Raw genomic sequence first — 16,441 nt, 5'->3', positions numbered from 1 at the left:
AGGCAATCTGAGGGTTGGCTCAGCAGTTCAATGATGCCATCAGAGACACTGCTTCTTTTCATCTTCCTATCTTCCCATCCTCAAAGTGTCCGTATATCTCCCACATTAGTCACAGGGTGGCTGCAGCAGGTACAAGCTTTACACCCTCATGTGACAATGTTCCTAAGCAAGAAAGGAAGAAGGAGGACGAGAGCTTACCTCCTGTCTTTCCTTTTGTAAGAAAAACACGTGTTTCTCAGAAACCCTCCAGCAAACTTCCCCCCTTATGTCTTATTGGACAAAACTGGGTTCCATAGGCAACCTGAGCCCCCAGGGGGTCTGTGAAAAGTGAAGCTGGCATTCTCAGTCTCTGTCTTGGAATTGGGCTCTTCTAATAGGCAGGAAGGATGAGCAAAACGTCTGTTGGGTAGGCTGTTAGAATAATAGACACTACTTGAGAGTATTCTAATACTTCATGTGTATTAATCCATCAGATCTTCACAACAAGCCCATGGGGGTAGGTGTAATTGTTACCATTTTACAGAGAAGCAGACTCAACTCGGAGATAGTAACAGAGCAAAGCAGTGAAGCCAAGATTCGAACTCCATTGTCTGGCTCCAGAGGCTGCTCTCCAAACTACACATAACACTGCTCTCAGCCTACAGTGCTTGCCACAGCAGGCAATCCACCAGGCTGCTTCTAAAATCTAACACATAAAAAGTCTGAGCAGTGCCTGTCTCCCTCTGAAGTGCAAATGTGACATTTCCCCTGGCTACAGTCATGTATGGGTGAGAAGACCAGAGAGGCTTCCCAGAGAGACAAGAATTGCTTCCTGTCATCATCAAGGCTGCAATAGCCAGGGCTGTGATCAGGGCAAGGGCTGGGGCCTGGAGAGTCCACTTCGTGGCCAGGGCCACTGATCGAGTCTGTGACCTACTGTGCCACCACCGGTATCAGAAAGCCTGGGCGAGGGAAGGTGAGTGATTGAAGAGTCCACTTCCCACAGGCAGGATTAGAACAGAATAGTTTCTATAAGTTCGAGTAATGTTTTACAGGCCACCTCCACTCTTCATTTTCGAATGTGACGGATGAGTCCCGTACAGAGTGGAGTTATTGTCTAAGAGCACCCAGCTAGTTTATGTAGAATGTGAGACCCAAAATAAAGGCTTTTTTATCAGGCAGACACAGACAACTTGCAGGCATGTCCTCAATGAAGCTGTCTTTGACTTATTCTTGCAAAAAGCATCCCTATACTTCATACATGCTTCTGTTATAATTTCTGTTCTACCTGCCTAGAATCATCGTGAGGATTAACTAAGCTAATACGCATGCAGTTCTCGGCATGGGGACTGGTACAGGAGTAGTGGCTCATATCACTGCTAGTTTCCTAATTATCCTTACAATCCATGGTTCCTCCTGCACTGGCCCCGGCAGGGAAAGATGGCGGCGCCCTCACTCCTCAGGAAGAGGCGGAGTCTCCTGACCCTCAGCATTCATCCCAGCCGGGATCAGGAAGCAGCGAGAAGTATGCGGCCCTCTGAGAAGTGGTGCCCGTCTCAGAGTTCTATTGCCCACCACTTGGTTCAGGTGAAACAAGAGGCTGCCAGACCCAGAGGGAGGCAGGGTGGCAAAGGTTCTACTCCAAACCTATGCGTGTCTCTAATCCTCCCATAACCCTCGTTAATCACGTGACCGAGAGGCAGGGGGAAATGGCTGTGTTGGCGGCAGCAGCACCCAGAGCACCGAGAAAGAAAGCAGCTGGCCCTGGAGGGCCTTGTGCCAGGCTCAGGGCCTGGAGGGACTCCGGCATTGATTGCAGCGGTAAATAAACAGAGCTGATGGCTGCACCGGGGGCCCATACCCTGCCAGAGAAGGGGCTGGGGGAGGAGGGATTCTTGTAATTACACTTGGTGTGGGCTCAGCCATCATGGGTTTACTGTGATCTGTCCCCAGATGGGAGCTCCAGAAACACCTGTTACGGCAGACGTCATTTGGCAAGCCAAACAAAACGTGGGTTCATCCAGGCCAACTGTAAAGGGATTTAATGCCTAACAACCTGTGCGAGGCTTCTAATTGTCATAATTAATTTGGCACCTCTTCACTGGTAGGTGCTAAACAAGTATCATATTGTACTGGGAAAGCCCATTTCCTGCTAACATGGTTTTTCCCTCCATAATTAAAGCTGTGAGAAATTGTGTCATTTGAAAAAACTTAACACCACATTTTCCTCACTGAACTGTTTTAAGTTCCTCTTCTTCTGGCCCTCTCTCCTCACTCTTGGTATGAACATCTTACTTTCTTTGGCTTATCCACTTGCTGCTTCCCTGTTGCATAATTTAGACTATAATTATTTTCTCATTTTCCCCTCCAGCTGGCATTAGTTTGGTCCCTTCCACCTCGTATTTCCTTAAAATGTCACACTGTTGCCCTAGCTTGTTTAAACACTCTGGAAAGCCAGGAAATGTAGCTGTTGTAGGCACATCCACATCCCTCGGAAAAGTGTCCCTGCTGCCTTTCCATGTGCCACAGCGGGCAGGACCAGAATCCAGCAAGCTAACAACAAACAGATGAGTGCCACTGTAAAGAAAAAATATTAAAACAATGTGGCTTCTGCTACTTTAAAACAAACAAACAAAAACAAAGTGATGTCATATGAGAGAATTCACTTTGCAAGGGGAAACAAAGCAAAAACCAGGAATAACGGTAGTGTCCCACATATCAGGCTCTCATTGATCTCCGTATGGCCAGCTGATATCCCAGGCCAGTTCCACCGGTTAGGGCTCCCCCAAACCAGAGGCTTTTGAAAAAAGTTTCTTATTCTGTTTCTGCATCTGTCACTCCTAAAAGATACAGTGATCCAAAGCTTATCACTAGAAGACTGGGAGAGGGGGGATGAGGGACAGAGAAGCAGTGACCAAAAACTTTACAATAAACTGATCAGTACTTTTATGTCTGAAAAAGTGGAAGACAGGGATCCATTCTTCTTTGGGAACCTGGGTGGCTCAGTCAGTTAAGCGTGGCTTCAGCTCAGGTCATGATCTCGTGGTTAGTGAGTCTGAGCCCAGCATGGGGCTCTGTGCTGACAGCTCAGAGCCTGGAGCCTGCTTCAGATTCTGTGTCTCCCTCTCTCTCTCTGCCCCTCTTCTGCTCATGCTCTCTCTCTCTCTCTCTCTCTCTCTCTCTCTCTCTCTCAAAGTTAAACAAACATTAAAGAAGTTCTCTTTTAAGTTTCTTTTGATTCCCGATAGAGTACATTATCAGTATACTTGAATTATTCACATGAAAACTAATCAGTATCAGCTTCTCTGTATTCTGTAAGGAACTTAACTCATAAAATGAATCATCTTGAATATTTTCTAAACACAAAATCACAATTTATGAATATTAACCTTAAAAATGTACTTGAGAATGACTGCTCCAATAAATTAGAATTTTTTTCAAAGAACAGATCACAAGGAATTCCACTCTTTCCCCAGAATTTCTGTAACTTTGATGGAGAGACATATAGAAAATCTATTTTATGAAAATGATTTAAGAAATCAGTGTATATTTATCAGCCAAGAGCTTATATGGAGAATTTCTCAAGAAATCCAGAGATCAGATATCAGGATGCTACCCACTGCTTGCTGACAATGTCCTATAAGTTGAACATAGTAATACCTCAGTTTTACAGAGGGAAGAAATAAAGTACCAAAAGGCTTGAATGATTCACTTCTAGTGGGAAAAAAAAAGTTAAATACAAATGAAATGTGGTCCAGATAATCCTCAAATCCTCACACACATAAAACAACTTGTGTTTGTTTTAAGAGAAAGACCATGTCCATTCTGTTCTCCTTTCTCTTCAACAACTAATTTTTATTTTTAAATAATAAAATTATATGTCTTGTAAATTAATATTTATTTTTACAGATAATGACCACTATGAATATCACTTAAATCTGCAACTATTTTTTTTTATTAACTTTGTTTTTTGCATTACAGAGGCAATACTTTTAGGGATAAGATAGATATTCTAATTCAACATGAATCTTCTTAAGTCCTAAAAACTTAACAAAGGAATTGTGTTAGGAATCTTTGGGGTGCAAGCCATAAAAATCCAACTCAACTGACTTAGGCCAAAGGAGATTTTATTGGGAGGATATCACAGTATTTTCATGTGGGATTCAGGGCTGGGATTTTATGCAGCTCAACCCCAGGGACAAGGAAAATTGGCTCTTTCCCTCACTTTTGTGCACTCTGGTTCAGTTTCAACCTCCTTCACTAGAGCTGGCACTTTCTCACATGGTGGTCACCAGCAGCCTCCAAGCCCCCCACCCCATGGCCTCTACCATCAGGCAATACTCATCCACTTCTTTTGTTTTATTTCAAAAGCTCCTAGGACAAGCTGATCAATCTGCCTTGATCTGGGTGACTCTATCCAGGGAGGTGGGGCATCTGTATTGGCAGACTCTACCCTAAGGGTATGGTTAGAATCTAGGTGGACATAATTATCAAATAAAAAAGAGGCAGGGGGGGCGCCTGGGTGGCGCAGTCGGTTAAGCGTCCGACTTCAGCCAGGTCACGATCTCGCGGTCCGTGAGTTCGAGCCCCGCGTCAGGCTCTGGGCTGATGGCTCAGAGCCTGGAGCCTGTTTCCGATTCTGTGTCTCCCTCTCTCTCTGCCCCTCCCCCGTTCATGCTCTGTCTCTCTCTGTCCCAAAAATAAATAAACGTTGAAAAAAAAAATTTTTTAAAAAGAGGCAAGGGAAGATACTGAGAGCTAATTGGACAGACAAACCAAGAATAATCAAGTAAAACAAAAACTTGCATGGATTCTAAAAGTTCAGGTAACGACAGAAAGTTGAGGTGGCACAAGACAGAATGCTAGAAATTGGCCTTAGGCATTCTTCAATATATTTTTCTTGCATTTCTATTTCCCAGTCAAAACTATGAATATATAACTCTTAAACTTGATAACACACCATTTTCTCTCTCCTTTCTCTCAAAGCGTCAGAATTGTTTTGGAGTCGTGTTACTTTTCGGGTTCAGATCTTCAAGTGTGCATATTCTTCTTTCAGGGTCACAACGTTCTCCTCAGGGCTTTGAGATTCGGATACAGTTTACAGATACCCTTTTTCAACTGCGACATTTTCGTGTTTAAATCCAGGAAAGTTCTGGCCAGCTGGCGGTTTGGGAAATGCATTTCCAGCTAAAAGTTAGAAAAAGAATAAGGATTTTTATTAGCCTGAGATAACGGATCAAATGAAACTGCTTTCCGCACAGGAAAAATAAGGACTTTGTAGGAAAGGAAAATAAGATATCAAGAAAGATGTATTTCTCATCTTATTCTCCATTTCTGACTGTTTGGCCTGGCTATAAAACTGACTTTCTATGCGACAAGGTAAAATCCAGATATACAAATAGCTTTTGAAATGGCCTTGAAATGAAAACAAAAATAGCTGACGCACAAAGCTGTCCATATGAAAAATTCCTGTGCACGGAAGGCTGTTTTCAAGCAATGGCGTGTGATCTGCAATGAAATCATTTATCTTTATGAGCTTTCTGAGCCACAGGATAGCTGCCCAGGGCCACCTTAGCTCTCAGGACCTGGGCCCATTTACTTGGGTACTTGTCATTTCAAGTTTTTAGGATTTTAAATGGTCACCCTGCTGAGCAAAACCATTTAACGACACCTTAGAGGCACATGTGCAGTTATATGTACTTATATAATCTAACAATTTTCACTCTAGAGTGAAATCTGTTATACAGCAAGACTGATTTATACCCTCCTCCAGTGGGGGTTTATGAAGGTCCTCATGTATTAAAAAATAAATCTCTAGGGCAGTTTACCTATAAGACTGCCCAACAAAGCTTAGTCCAACATAATCTTTATTTTGTGGTTGAAAACTAATAATTAAATGTTTGCAAATTTCTTCAATTAGGGCCTTATTTAATACAGGAGGACCCTGTTCTCGGCTTAAAACCCTCAGCAACTCACCAACAGAACCACCCCAGGACAAACCAGCGTGTTCCATTAGTAAAAAGCAAATACTGGTCTCCCCCACCCCAATTTGCAAAGCAAAATCATTGGATAAAAATTTTTTTCAGTTTCCTCTGCCACGGTTTTTTGTTTTTTGTTTTTTTTATTCTTCAGCACCTGGAACCACTTTTCTGATAGCGAGAGAATTCACAAAGGACAAAGTAAATGAACATATAGCACGCTAAGAGTAACACAGTGAGCCACACAGAAAGCCCCTGCCCCTTGTCTCCAGGGAGCCTCAGTTCTCCAGTACCGCACAGGTGCTCTCCAGTCCTGCCCTAGTCTTCTAGCTTCATTTCCCGCACTTGTCTCCACACCAGCCCCCACTGCAGCTGGTCAGAAGCGCACCTTATGCACATACATAATTTGCCTACAATTTTAGGTATATGGAACTCCCAAAATTCAGAGCCTAGAAATCAATGCATCCTAAGAAGACCAAACAACAAATAATAGCATAACTGACAAATAGCAACACGTCTCTAAATTAACTGAACCTGTTCACCATTGTTCCTTACACAAATACCACCCTAACACATGACACATGGACATATGCATATGGTTGTGTGTAGATTCCTACAGAAATCTGGTAACAGCCTTTTATCAGAAACTGCTTCTTCTAGTGGTGATGGTGTTAAGGTAAAGCAACGAAACCCTTTTGCCTCTTCCTCATGACCAGTCATACACCTTGGTGAAATGGTTGATCAAGATGTTGACCATGGTCTAGAACCCAAGAACAGAATATCTGTGTATGTGTGAAAATTGCTGGCGTCTTTCTGGGAAAAAAAAAAAAAAAAACCTTGATCTTTCATACCTGTGTATTTGTCATTCTGTGTTTTGTTTTTGTTTTCTTGGTACCGTTTCCAATGTCTATAATAATAATTATGATAATAAAGAGGCTCCTGGGTGGCTCAGTAGGTTGAGTGTCAGACTTAGGCTCAGGTCATGATCTCGCAGTTCGTGAGTTCGAGCCCTGCGACGGGCTCTGTGCTGACAGCTCAGAGCCTGGAGCCTGCTTCCGATTCTGTGCCTCCCTCTATCTTCCCCTTTCCCGCTCTTACTCTCTCTGTGTCTCTCAAAAAATGAATAAACGTTAAAATTTTTTTTAAAAATAATAATCATAATAGCTGCTGAATAGTGCCTATGTTCTAGATGCTTATATAACATTATCTCATATAATCCTAATGGCAGTCCTATGAGGTTATTATCTCTATTTTATATACAAGTAAACTGAAACCCAAAGTTGCTCATTACCATTCCTGAAGTCCTAGACCCAGTAGGAACTAGAAGAGCATGTAAATGTTAATGCTGGGATTTGAACCCTCATCTGTTTGGAATTTTATTCTCCACCTCCTCCCCACCCCCACAGGGAGCTTTCCATATGGCAGAAAAATATAGAACAAGTTGGAGGGGTTGGTCACTGGGGTCTTGGGTGTGTCTCTAGTAGACTCCGCCCCGGGCAGGTGCCATCACCCCGGGTCCCGAAGGCCCTCCTCGCTCCAGGCTGCCCCTGGGAGGTAGGTGCGTGAGCACCGAGTCGGGACGGGAGCCGGGGGCCGGCGCCAGAAGACCGACGGCCAGTGCCCAGCTCGACCTCGCTGCGCGCTCTCATCTCTTCCTCTCCGGGAAAAGCTCCCCGCAGCCTCTCAAGTCCTCAAACGGACCACAAGGCTCTGGTGCCCGAGGGGAGGAGGAAGGCGACGGTGTCCCCGAGAGCCGGTGGCACACGCGCGCTCTCACCAGCTCGGCTCGCAGCCCGGCCAGGGCGCTCTAGACGCTCGGGTCTCTGCTCCTCCTGCGCCTCCGCTTCCGCCTCCGCCGGGGGGCGCCGGGAGCCCCCTCGCGGCACAGCCAGCTGGAAGGCGCCCGCCAGCCGCCGCCTGAGGTCTTCCGGCAGCCGGCATGGGGGCGACGGGGGCCTCCTCCTGGCCGTCCGTGCGCTTGCTGCCCCCGGGGGAGCCGCGCGTCGGGCAAGGGCCTCGGGGCCAAAGCCCAACACTGACTGGGACTCCGTGGGGTCCCCGGGAAGTCGCTTCTCTGCGGCTGCCGGAGTCCCCGGGGCCCATTCCAGAGGCGGCGGGGCCCATTCCAGGCATGTATTGCTAACCGTTGGTTTCCAAGTGCGAGAATTAGGGCGGGTGAGGGCGGGGACGGGGGTAACTAACAGAACCGACGGGACCGCTGGCAAGTGGGACGCCGCTGTCGCTCAGCCCCTCGGAGGCGCTTCCTTTCTCCCAGACTCATCTCTGGCCTTCCTCCCATTTTAGCGGCAATCGGAGGAGGTGGTTCCCCGTAACTCCGCGAAGAGGTTGCAACTGGATCACTTCTTGCTCCTTGGAGTGTCTAAGAGGAAGACTTGTATCTCTCCAGGTAGGTGGAAGTTGAGTTGCAGACGGAAGGTTTGGGACCAAACGTAGAATATCTTGCCACAAAGTCTGCCCCAGTTGCCTTGATTACTGAATACTCCATTCCTATAAAATATGTTTTTCTGACTTTTCTCCTGTCGGTTAGGCACTGTGGCCTGGTGTTGGGGGTTTAAAGTCTAATTAGGCCCGTAACCTCTCCACAGGTGTTGCTCACAGTCTGGGAAGTTGTCTCTCTGAGTTAGTAAGAATAGCCTTTCCACGTGCCCAACAGTGCAGAAAGCACTTGATATTCAGAAACTCTGTGCTCCTTTTTATATTTTACTTTCTGCCGCTTTCACGAAGTTTATGAAGGGGCTGAAATGAACCATGAAAATTCCTCTTATCCCAACATGTGTTGTCTCATAGTTCCCAATTCAGTGTAACCATGTGCTAGTATGACTTGTATGTCCTCTTTCAATGAGCATAATCAACTGCCTCATTTTGATCTAATGGAGAATTTCTAAAAAGGAACAATCAAAACCTTTGTGTTTTCACGAACACATTCCCCCCACTCCCCTCCAAAAAATGTGGCAGAGATGTTCATACAGTACTCTTATCTTACTCATTTGTTCAGTAAAGATCTACAAGTCCCCTGCAACGATCGAGGTTCGTGGTAGGCATTGAAGACAATAAGAACTATTTTTATTAGTGCTTACGATGTGCCAGGCACTTCTCATGTACTCATTTATTCTTCACAACAGTCCTGTGAGGGAGGTACTGTTCGTTTCTGCATTTTACAGATGAGGCATCTAAGGCAGAGGTTAAGCTGTGTGCCAAAGATCGCAATGCTGGTTAAATGGTCTAGTGGGGGGGCGCCTGGGTGGCGCAGTCGGTTAAGCGTCCGACTTCAGCCAGGTCACGATCTCGCGGTCCGTGAGTTCGAGCCCCGCGTCGGGCTCTGGGCTGATGGCTCAGAGCCTGGAGCCTGTTTCCGATTCTGTGTCTCCCTCTCTCTCTGCCCCTCCCCCGTTCATGCTCTGTCTCTCTCTGTCCCAAAAATAAATAAAAACGTTGAAAAAAAAATTGTTTTTAAATAAATTAAAAAAATAAATGGTCTAGTGGGGATTTGCACCTAGGAAGGCTGCTTTGTGCTGTAAACCACTGGACCACACCTAGGTATGCACACTGCCTCCTCAAGAGGGAAAAGTAGTTGCTCAATTTATATGTTGCATGTGGTTTTCAAACTCCCTATGCTCATAAAATTCAGCTCTACTAAAATGGTTTAAGGCTTTGACTAGATAAGGAGGAATTCAGATTACCAAATTAGCCTCTGCGGCTAATTTGCCAAATTCAACATCTTACCAATAGTTTACAATCTAAGCACAAATACCTATCATTGTATGTTGTTTCGTAAAGATTCTCGAGAAATATTCGAAGATGGGTTCTAGTGATGGGGATTGTGAAAATCCTTAAGGTCTGTGAGGAACCGACAGAGTATATAAATTTAGGGTATTTTTGTTTGGTGGGTTTTTTGTTTGTTATGGTGATAGGAAGTGGGGCTTGAAAATAAGCACTGGTCAATGTACAGTATAAATGTTTAAAATGAGTTTTCTGCCATGATTTTTCACTTCTGTTTCCAGATCATTTACTTCAACAAGAACTTCAGGTAAGTTTGACTTACTTCAACAGCAAACGGGGCCTATTTGTTCAGTGTTAAGTATTGTACCATGAATAAGACACAGATTTTACCCTCCAGAAGCTAAAACCTGGAGGAGCAAATTCATTTATTAATTCTGCAATATTTAATCAATGTCTTATTATATACCAGGCATTATACAAGGTGCTCAGGCTGGAAAGGTAAACCAGAAAGACAAAATGGTATTTTAAAATAGACTGGAGTTATCAAAAATTAATAATTTCCTTCCATAGATTGATTTTTTTCAGCTACAGTGTATCTTGAATTTTACAATTTTTTTGGTAGAAGTGAATTGAAGCATTGGTGAATTAGAGTGACTATAACATGTAGAGACATTTTAGTTAGGAAATGTAGTTATCCGTTGCTGTATTACAAATCACCCCCAAATTTATTGGCTTAAAACAACAATAAATGTTTATTATCTCTCACATTTTCTGTGAGAAGAATTTGAAAAAAGCTAAGGTTATGATCTGAGACTTTCATAGCATGGTAGTCAAATGTCACCAAAACTGGTCATTTGAAGCTGGATGTGATTGGGGTTGGTGGATGATCTATGTGGAAGATGTATCACTCGCATGGCAGGCATTGGTGCTGATGGTGAGCAGGTGACCTCATTCCTCTCCTTGGGAACCCTTTCCCAGAACTGCTTGAGTATCCTCATACTATGGTGCCCACCCTCCCTTAGAACAAGACAGAGAGATCAAGAATAAGCCAGATAGAAGCTCTTTGTTTCCTGAACTACATTTTTATGACTAGTCTTAGAAGTTACACGTATTCACTTCCACCACTGTTCATTCTGTTTATTAGAATAAAGTCTTTAAGTCTGGACTACATTCAAATGGAGGGAAATTAGGCTCCACCTTTTCAAGTCTCAAAAACTTTGCAGATATATTTTTAATTTTCCATGGGAAAAATATATGCAAACGATTCAAATGACTGCTGACTTCCTGTTAGAAAAATTGAAAGCTAGAAGATATTAAGACAATATTTTTTTATATTTAGAAAGGAAAAATTTGGGCTACCTGGGTGACTCAGTTGGTTGAGCATCCAACTCTTGATTTCAGCTCAGGTCATGATCCCAGGGTCATGGGATCGAGCCCTGTCTTGGGCTTAATGCTGAGTGTGGAGCCTGCTTCAGATTCTCTCTCTCTCTCTCTCTCAAAAAGAAGGGGTGCCTGGGTGACTCAGTTGATTAAGCATCCGACTTCGGCTCAGGTCATGATCTTGCAGTTTGTGAGTTCGAGCCCCACATTGGGCTCTGTGCTGTACAGCTCAGAACCTGGAGCCTGGTTCCAATTCTGTGTCTCCCTCTCTCTACCCCTCCCCTGTTCATGCTCTGTCTCTTAATAATTAAATGTTAAAAAAAATTTTTTTAAAGAAAAAAGGAAAGATTTAACAGATATTTTTATATCCAGCAAAAATATCCTTCAAAGGCAAAATAAACATGTTTTGATGTAGCAGAAAACTAAGAAAATTTCTTACCAGTCTAAGTGAAGGAAACACCCCAGGCTGAAGTAAAATGATAGGAGAGGAAAACTTAGACCTTTACAAAGGAATGAGGAGCATAAGAAATTATAAATGTCTGTGTATATATATAAATGACTTTCATTCCTGTTTTTCAAAAAATATATGACTTTACATCCAACGTTGGGCTCAGACTTATGACCCCAAGATCAAGGGTCACATGTTCCATCAATTGAGCTAGCCAGCCAAATTATGAAAACAGCCCATGTCCATCAATTGCTGAATGGATAAAGAAGTTGTGAGATATATAGATAGATAGATTAGATATAGATATAGATATAGATATAGATATAGATATAGATATAGATATAGATATTATGGATATAGATCTCTCTGTATATGTATGTGTGTCTATATATGTATGTATATATGTATCTATATACATATATATGTGTATATATGTAGATATAGATATACATGTACAATGGAATATTACTCAGCCATAAACAAGAATGAAATCTTACCATTTGCAATGAAGTAGACAGAGCTAGAGAGAACTAAGTGAAATAAGTCAGTGAGAGAAAGACAAATACCATATGATTTCACTCATATGTGGAATTTAAGAAACAAAACAATGGGCAAGGGGAAAACAAGAGGGAAGGGGGCAAACAAAGAAATAGGCTCTTAATTATAAAGAACAAACCGATGGTTACCTCTTGAGGATAAATGGAGCTATGTATTTTATGTGAAGTGGTATGGTATTGATCCTATGTGCACTGTAAAACATTAAGAGCATATATTTTATAGTCTAGAGCAACCACCAAAAAATAGTGCAAAGAGTTACAGCTAAAATACTGATAGAATGGGTATCTGTGTAGAAAATTTAAAAAAATCAACAGAAAAACTTTTGGAACTAAGAAGCAGTTACATCAAGTTGGCAGGATACAAGTAGAATATACAAAAGTTAATCACTTTCCTATATACCAGCAATGAACAAGTGGAATTTGAAATGTAAAGCACACATTACCACTTACATTAGCACCAAAAAAAAAAAAAAAAGAGAGAGAGAGAGAGAGAAATACTTAGGTATAAATCTAACAAAATATGTACAAGATCTATATCAGAAAAACTACAAAACTGAAAAAATGAAACTTAGCTAAATAAATGGAGAGATATTCCATGTTCCTGGACAGGAATACTCAATATTGACAAGATGCCAGTTCTTCGAACTTTATCTATAGATTCAATGCAATACCAAACAAAATCTCAGCAAATTATTTTGTACATTCCAACAAACTGGTCCTAAGTTTATATAGAATTTCAGAATACCCAGAATAGCCAACATAATATTAAAGAGAAGAGCATAATTTGAAGACTTATACTACCTGACTATAAGACTTAATATAAAGCTACAGTAATCAAAAGAGTGTGGTATTGACAAAAGAATGGACATATGGATCAGTGGGACAGAACAGAGAGCCCATAAATACATCCACATAAATACAGGCAGCTGATCTTTGACAAAAGAGGAAAGACAACACAATGGAGAAAATGCAGTCTTTTCAATAAATAGTCATGGAACAACTGGACTTCCATATGCCAAAAAGAAGAAAAAAAAGAATCTAGACCTAGACTTACAACCTTCACAAAAATTAATTCAAAATGAATCATAGTCCTAAATGTAAAATGCAAACTATACTACTTTTAGAAGATAAAAGAAAATTTAGATGACTTTGGATATAGTGATGATTTTTTAGATATAATATCAAAGGCACAATCCATAAAAGAAATACTAACCTGAACTTCATTAAAATTAAAGAAACTTCTGCTTTGTGAAACACACTATCAAGAAAATGAGAAGACAAGCCACAGACTGGGAGAAAATATTTGCAAAATATGTATCTGATAAAAGTCTGTGATCCAAAATATGCAAATCACTCTTAAAATTCAACAATAAAAAAATAACCCAGTTAAAAAGTGGGTAAAAGACCTGGGCACCTCATCAAAGATACACAGAAAACAAGCATATAAGAAGATGCTCATTGCATGTCATTATGGAATTGCAAATTAAAACAGAATTGAGATATCAATATCCACTGATTAGAATGGCCAAAATCAAAAACACTGACAACACCAAATGTTGGCAACCATGTGGTACAATAGGGACCTTCATTCATTGATGCTGGGAATGCAAAATGGTAAAGCCACTTGGGAAAATAGTTTGGCAATTTCCTACAAAACTGAGTGTACTCTTACCAAATAATCCACCAATAATGCTCCTTAGTATTTGTATGAAGAAGTTAAAAATACATCCACACAAAAACCTGAACATAAATGTTTTTAGCAGCTTTCTTCATAATTGCCAATATTTGCGAACAGCCAAGATATCATATAGTAGGTAGAGGACAAATTGTGGTACACTCAGGTAATGGAATATTATTCAGCTAAAAAGAAATGAGCTATCAAGCCATGAAAAGACATAGAGGAACCTTAAATGCATATTGCTAATTGAAAGAACCCAATCTGAAAAGGGTGTGTACTGTATAATTCCAATTCTATAACATTCTGGAAAAGGCAAAATTATGGAGACAGTAAACAGATCAGTGGTTGCAGGAGTTGGAGGGGGAGGGATGACTAGGCAGAGCATATTGACTTTTAGGGCAGTGAAACTATTCCGTATGATACTTCAATGGTGGATGTGTGTCATTATACCTTTGTCAAAATTCATAGAATGTATAACATCAAGAGTGAACCCTAATGTAAACCATGGGTTTTGGGTGATAATGATGTGTCAGTATAAGTTCATCAGTTGTAACAAATGTACCATTTTGGTGAAAGATGTTGATAGTGGGGAGTTTATGTAGCTGGAGAGAGGCAGGAGTACTGGAGACTCTTTGTACTTTTGGCTTAATTTGTGAATCTAAAACTGCTCTAAAAATAAAGTCTGTTTTTTTAAGCCATTAGGTAAACTAAAACAGTTTTCTAAAAACATTAAATTAATCCAAAATGAGGTAGGAAATGGGGTACAGAGAATCAAAACAGAAAGAGAACAAACATAAAACAAGTAAAATGATCTAAATTAGATCATATCAAAAATTACATTAAATATTAATGTACTAAATATTCCAACTAAAAGGTAGAGATGACAAAAGCAAGAAACAAATATATTCTTCCTAAAAGAGATGCAGTTTGTTTTTAATTACTTTTTTACAGGGGAGATGCACTTTAGATACAAAGATACAACTTCTGTGTCTTGTAAAGATAGAGTAACATGAACTAGATTTATCCTCAATTCTGAAACAACCAAGAAACACAAAATATATGATAGAACAGACTTTATGACACTGGGTATCAGGCAAAGAAGGACAGTGGTCCCTGAAGGAAGTTTTTGTGAGCATCCTTCTGAGCCTTGCTTACTGATTCCTCTCATCTTTGAGTTTTTTATATTTAGAATGTTTTCATGTTTTCTCCTTGTACCTCTCTTTTCTTTCTCTCCTCACTGCATAATGACTTCATCTTGTTTTATGGCTTTTATTACTATCTATATGGTATGCCAACATCTCAAACTTTTATCTTTAGGTCAGATCTCTCTTCTAACTCTATCTTTACCCTTGGATTTTCAGCTTAATATATCTCACTCTTAAATCTTGATTCCCCACATCCCTTATATATATTCTAATTTCAGTCCCCCATCCCCATAGAATGGAAATTCAATTCTGTCAGTTACTCAGAATACAAAATTTGGAATCACCCACAATTTACTTCTCCATCTTTCACCCTACATGCAATTTATCAACATGGCTGTACTTTATGAAAGATCCAAAATCAAAGAGAGTGTCTAACTGCTACCATTCTAGACTAATCTTCCCACTCCCTGTTATCTAGACTATTGGCATAGGGTCTTACCCTGCATAATTGCCCTTTTTTTTCTTCCCTACAGTGTTCACCTTGAAGAACATCATGCCACCTCATTCAAAATCTTCAGTGTGTTCCCATCTTAGAATAAAGTCCAATGTTCTGCCATAGCCTACAAGGTTCTTCCTAATTCACCCCATATGGCATTTCTTCCATTTCTCTGATCTCATCTCCTTCTTCTCTTTCCTTCACTTACTCCACCCCAGCCACCTGGTCTCTATGCTGTTCTCATCTCAGTGCTTTTGAATTTGTTGTTCCTTTTGCCTAGAATTCTCTTTTCCCAGTTATGTGGATGGCTAGTTCCCTTACTGTGTTCAGGTCTGTGCTCAAATATTGCCTCATCAGAGAGGCTTTCCCTGATCTAGTGTATATACATGCCTCAATTTTTGTCATTCTTTGTGTCTTTATCCTGCTTTTTCTCTCTTAACACACCAACTGTCATATATTTGTTTCCTATTCTATTGTTTATTTTCTCCTAATAGAACATAATCTCCATGAGAACAGATATTTTCTTGTTAACTATATCCCCCATGCCTAAAATGGTACCTACACTTAATAGGCACTACATAAAATTTTGTCAAGTGAATGAAAAAGAGAGAAGGAAAGAGAAAGAAAACAGCAGAATAGTGGGAAAGGAGGAAGGGGAAACAGAAGGAGGAAGGCACTGACTAGGCTAGCACCTGAAGCAAACATGTGTAAGTTAATGAAATTTTCCACAGTGAGTCCAAAATGGTAAGTCAGGCTTGCTTGAAAAGAGTACAGTATCTTCTAATGAAAAGAAAAAGAACTGGCCTTGAAGCATATTTTATCAGTGTACTTGTATAAAGTGGATCACATGATTCATTGAGAGGTCATGACATCAACTCCAAATGCAACAAGCTGTCAGTATCTGAACTCAGCAGTCTCAGCCAACTTTCGGAAATCATGTAATATCTGGAATTATGTGGTCTGTATGTCTCTTTTTCATTTTTGCTTCTTAAGGACAGTTTCTGGATCTTCATCACCTTTTCGTCCTCTCTAGAAACTA

The 16,441-nt window shown here is 41.1% G+C and overlaps 1 protein-coding gene across 1 annotated transcript in view; it reads left to right on the top strand.

Moving 5' to 3' along the window:
- Positions 1 to 1,628: 1,628 nt before the first annotated feature.
- LOC121043262 (translation initiation factor IF-2-like) overlaps positions 1,629 to 16,441 on the top strand; it is a 60,740-nt gene continuing 45,927 nt past the window's right edge. Inside the window, exons 1-4 of the mRNA XM_040494874.1 lie at positions 1,629 to 1,800; positions 7,525 to 8,086; positions 8,262 to 8,364; positions 9,980 to 10,005. Of these exons, the coding sequence (XP_040350808.1) occupies positions 1,629 to 1,800; positions 7,525 to 8,086; positions 8,262 to 8,364; positions 9,980 to 10,005 (863 nt within the window). The remainder of the gene's footprint in view (positions 1,801 to 7,524; positions 8,087 to 8,261; positions 8,365 to 9,979; positions 10,006 to 16,441) is intronic.

The sequence above is a fragment of the Herpailurus yagouaroundi genome, unplaced genomic scaffold, assembly GCF_014898765.1.
Source record: "Herpailurus yagouaroundi ecotype Mexico unplaced genomic scaffold, PumYag 186, whole genome shotgun sequence".
Taxonomy (NCBI): Eukaryota; Metazoa; Chordata; class Mammalia; order Carnivora; family Felidae; genus Herpailurus; species Herpailurus yagouaroundi.
The sequence above is the reverse complement of the archived record's forward strand: the minus strand, read 5'-3'. Positions and strand labels throughout refer to the sequence as shown.